Below are 4,910 nucleotides of genomic sequence, written 5' to 3'. Positions count from 1 at the left end.
GCGCAGTTCGAAGTTTATTTCTCAACCCGGCCTCCAGTTCCGGAAGGGGGGGTTCCGGCTGATGTGTATCGGCCCGTGGATCATTTGGTGATGAATGAGACGGAGTGTGAGAGTATGGCGCCGGTGGAAATGGTGAGGGGGGAGGGGGGGGAGGGAACGGCGGCGACATGCGCGGCGAGGAGGGATAAGATTGCTAGGTATTTTCATGTTGTTGGGGTCAGGCGTGTGCTTGTCACGTTGGGGGCGCAGGGGGTTTGGTATAGTGCTGGGGATGTTGGGAGGGAGGTACAAATTGGGGGAGCGGAGTGGGTGAGGGCTGTTGGGGAGGTGCCTGCTGCGAAGGTGGAGAGCGTGGTGGATACGACGGGGGCGGGGGATACGTTTGTGGGTGGGTATGCGGTGCAGATTGCGCGGTGGAGGGAGGCGAAGGGGGGCGGGCGGGTAGGAGAGATGACGGTTCAGGAGAGGAGGGAGTGGTATGGGGACGTTACGGAGCGGGCGGTTAGGTGGGCCACGAAGGCTTCTGCGAGGTGTGTGGAGAGGGATGGGGCGATGAACAGTATACCGTGGGAAGATGAAATTTTATGAGATCTGTTCTATAAATCGTGTTATGGCACGGGTGTTTGATACAATGAGCTGTATATATTTCCTTCTCGTTTATGGTTTCTACAGGGAAACGGGGTTATATTATGATATAGGATAGATATAGAGGTGAATACATCCATGAATGTGTGTTGCAGGACTGTTGACAGCCTACGCCTAAAGTGGTGAACTCCTGTAGATATTCCCTCCTTGTACCCATGAATGTTTCAACCCAAGATCCCCTCCCCTCACTCAATTATGTTGAATATCTTATTAAAACCCCATTGATGCCTGCTCACGATGCCATCTGCGTCTGACTGTGTGTCTCTCGGAGGATGTCTCCAAATCAGTTAGGTTTTGAGAGGGTGCTGTGCTGCAGGCAATCCCCCCGACGAGAGACAAGCCTCGAGGATGAATGACGTTCTATTGGCCAAGACGATAACTAATTCTCCCCATGGACAACGAGGGCAGCTGAGCTCTTTCTGCTGGGCAAACTGGCTGCCGGCGAACAATCGATCACCACGAACGAATGCTTCTCAAGTGGTTAATGCCTATGGTCTGAGTTTGCTTCCAAGAATTGCTTGAAACAGCATTATAACAAAACAAAGGTTCCATTGACTGAATGAACAGAGACCCAGAGAGTGCGTGGCCTGACATTGAGTATATTTAGGCTATTCTTTATTCATGGACCAACCAATCCATAGTTAACTCGAGCAATATCTGATACCAAACGAAGGCGGCTCGCGGCGTTCTGACGACGGGCGCTTCTCTTCCAAGGGGGATATCTTCGAAGCATGTCCTCCAGTGAAAACTCCCCTGCCTTCGCCAACAGATCCCAGCAAGATCCCCGATGCATGCCAGTTCAGCTCCCCAGTTCCTTGGTTTCCCCAGTCTGCACGGATCTCAGCATCCCCACTGTGCTTTGCTCATTGCTCTGAATCTGATTTGCTCTGACTGGGGGGGATGTCCAAGGAATCATTGGTCGGTCGGTTAGCCCAAGTTTGGGTGCTGCAGCGCGTCACGTCTTTTGATACGGAAATATTACAGTGGCAGAAGGGTGGTCGTGGACGTGGACCGTGTATTTTTCGTGGATCGTGAACCGTGGAATCGTGGAATCGGGCTACGGTGTACCGTGTATTCCGTGTTTTCCGTGTATTTCGTGTATTTCGAGAGTTTCGAGAGTTTCGGGAGTCGTGAGTTTCGTGCTGGGCTCACCGAACGTGGGGGAAAAAAAGGTATCTTGGGTAAGCAGCCCACTGTTCTAACGAGTTAACACGTCAGTTAACTCCTTCAGAGATGTAGAGGTGAAGATCCATGGGTAATGCCGGGCATTGATGTTTGGGTTGGGAAGGGGGAAAGGGGGAAGGGGGAAAGGGGGGGGGGGGGAAGCCTTTTTGACTTTACCAAACAATAGCTATGATCCGGAGTCGATAAGCAAAACAGACACAATCCTCAGACAGTTATCGCCAGCTGCGGAATTAGAACACATAGAAGCCATCGCTGAACAGACTGTCTATACGGTTAGCTAGGAGTCTTGATCCAAGGAATTGTACACAACCAGCCGTCTCAAGATATTTTAACTCGGGCAGCCAGCCCTCTTCTCCTCCCTCCAGCAGCAACACGCTTCTACGCGCTTGGTTCTATTTCAGTAATACCATACCACACGCGGGCTGTTCTGTATTGTTATCGCTCCACTTTCCTCTTTCTCCCTCTCGGTCTTATCCCATGCAGCCCTCCGTCCCCCCCGTCTCACACTCTAATCGTTGACTACATTTACCCATTCGACAATCCTCACCCATCCAACTCCCTCCTCTGCTGCCCCTCCGCTACAAGCAGGGATTCTCGCATCTCGTCGCTCCATCAGAGTTCCCTGAAACCAGCTCTGGTCTCCTCGCAGCTTCTGTCTGGTTCATCACATCCTATCCAATCCCCCTTGTCCTCGTCCTCGTTCGCATTTTTGTGCCTGCTGCGGCTCTCTTCACGGCTGACCAACAACGCAGCTGAATCTGCTGTCCCTTCTCTGCCAGTCCTTGACACGAACCACGGCGTGTACCCTCCTGATCCGAGGGGCTAGAAATCCAAGGATTTCCAAGGCTGCCTGCCTTCTTTTCATCCCAGAATCCGGCCCTCTCCCTTTTAAAACCCCCCCCCCCCGTTTCCCCCTCCCTATATTTTCCCCCTCTCGCAGAAGACAAATACCCTCCGTCCACCACCTCTTTTCTCTGCCTTCTCTCAGAGACTATATATATTCTCTCTGTTCCTTCTCATATATTACACACATACAGGCAATCCCATCCACATACTCAACACATCGCCTCAATTGTCGTCCTGTTTTACCTTTGTTTATTTGTTTTGTCATCTCCACCTTGTGTTTGTTTACTTCTCAGCCTCAGGATAAGCACGTATTTGGTGCTCAGCTTCTTGTCCTAACACAGCAACATCATAATCTCGCGCTCCAGTCCTAGTTCTGCTGTAGCCAAAGACCTCTCTATCTGTCTTGTCTTCAACCAGTTTATTTGTTGACATTACCAACCCTCCAATCAGCCCGGATTTGTTCCTCTCTTGATTGTCAAAATCAATATAGCCCAGCCCTCAGCGCCTATAAAACAAGCCATCCTCAGATCCACAACACCCACAATTCTACACAACTTGCACATCATGGCCCTCACCCAGTCCATGTCGCCCCTTACAAGGCAGCCCTTTGGCGTCATTGATTCCTCCCGCATGAGATTCTTACAGAGTATGAAAAACCAGCAGAATGGTATGTCAAAAGAACTCTACCTCCCAACACAAAACATTGACATCGACATCGACGCTTACACTAACTTCGCGCTCGCAGCCGCACCACCATCCACCTCTCTCAAACGCCGTCTAGATACATCAGATCTATCCAACACCGAAACCATTGATCCTTCCTCTTTCTCCTTCGGCCCTCTAGGCTCCAAGCGCGCACGAAACCATCTCGTCCAAGACGTCTCCAAACCCCCCAAGTTCACCATCGCCTCCCCAAGGACCGTCACCAGCTTCGCCACCAGCACTACCAATGCAAGATGCCTACAGACACCTGTATCCAAAATAAAGCTCGCCACGCTCCCAAACTCAGCACCGCTCCGCGCCCCAGCTGGCCGCTCGCCGAAGTCCAAGTCCAAGCCCGTCAAGGCCTTCTCCCGCCGCAGCACCATATCATGCTCATCCACATACACACGCATTGACCCGCCCACCTTGTTTGCGAAACCACATGCGCCACGTGCACCGTTTTCCATTGCTGATGCGCTCCATGGAACCCGCAACACAGCCTTGAAAACAACCAAAGCTGCCAGACCGTCAAATGTCAATACAAACAACAATAGCAATGCCATTGACAAACCGCGTCCAATGGGCTGGGACTTTGAGATATACGTTGATACCGAGCAGGATGAGATGGCAAACTTGATGCAGCATTCGACCTGCGTGTTGGATATCAGTGATGATGAGGATAAACCTAGGACCAAGGATGAGAGGGGGAAGGAGAACATTCCTCCTGCGGAAATGATTGGTGCGGCTCCGACTACGGAAATGGGTAGCGGTCGTAATAGTAGAAGTCGCACGTTGATAATGACGGATGAGCTGCAGGGGCAGATGCAGGCGCAGCCACGCGCCGTGCTGGGAGAGTTGGATGTTGCTCTTTTTATATCTGAGGAGGATGTGAGGGAGAGTGAGAGGATGGAGAAGGAGCAGGAGCAGGAGCAGGAGCAGGAACTGAAGAATGAGAATGAGAATGAGAATATCAACCTTGACACAGCCTATATCGCAGCGGAACATTCACCGTTGTCTGAACATTCAATTGGGCAGTCCCAGGTATCTAACCATCATCACTATCAACATGAGCCACAACAGCACCAGTACCAGCACCAGCACCAGCCAAGCAACTCACAACTCGCCAGCCACGCGGCCATTTCTGCGCTGATATTTGACACAGCAGATGGTGTGGATGCTTCTTCTGCCTTCAAAGCTGAAGGGCCGACAAATGTTAAGATTGAAATTTGGGAGAGTGAGAGTGCGGCTGGGGAGGCTGAGGCTGAAGTCTGAAACGTGAAGGGGGGAAAGTTGGCCTTTATTTTTATTTTTTTTATTTTTTTTGGGTTTTGGGTTTTGGTTTTGTTTTGTTAATGATGCATTTGCTTCCTCATAAGGGACTCTCTGAGTGGTGTTTGTGCCACAGAATATGTCTATGTTGTGTATACCCGGATGGATTTTCTGTAATTCGCCGTTTTTTTTTTTTTTTTTTTTTTTTTTTTTTTTTTTTTTTTTTTTTTTTCCAGTTTGGGTTTTTTTTTTTTTTTTTTGGG

At 50.4% G+C, this 4,910-nt stretch overlaps 2 protein-coding genes across 2 annotated transcripts; both read left to right on the top strand.

Annotated features, from left to right (window-relative positions):
* Positions 1–90: 90 nt before the first annotated feature.
* On the top strand, positions 91–588 carry PAAG_07270 (hypothetical protein; the record flags this gene model as incomplete). The annotated part of the gene is made up of 1 exon (XM_015846184.1): positions 91–588. The coding sequence occupies one exon, from the start codon at positions 91–93 to the stop codon at positions 586–588; it is 498 nt and encodes a 165-aa protein (XP_015700619.1).
* Positions 589–3,240: 2,652 nt separating this feature from the next.
* Positions 3,241–4,650, top strand: PAAG_07269 (hypothetical protein; the record flags this gene model as incomplete). Its single annotated transcript, XM_015846183.1, has 1 exon — positions 3,241–4,650. The coding sequence occupies one exon, from the start codon at positions 3,241–3,243 to the stop codon at positions 4,648–4,650; it is 1,410 nt and encodes a 469-aa protein (XP_015700618.1).
* Between the last annotated feature and the right edge of the window lie 260 nt (positions 4,651–4,910).

This window comes from Paracoccidioides lutzii, assembly GCF_000150705.2.
Source record: "Paracoccidioides lutzii Pb01 unplaced genomic scaffold supercont2.23, whole genome shotgun sequence".
NCBI lineage: Eukaryota > Fungi > Ascomycota > Eurotiomycetes > Onygenales > Ajellomycetaceae > Paracoccidioides > Paracoccidioides lutzii.
Note: the sequence above shows the minus strand (reverse complement) of the source record. Positions and strands in the feature narration are given on the sequence as shown.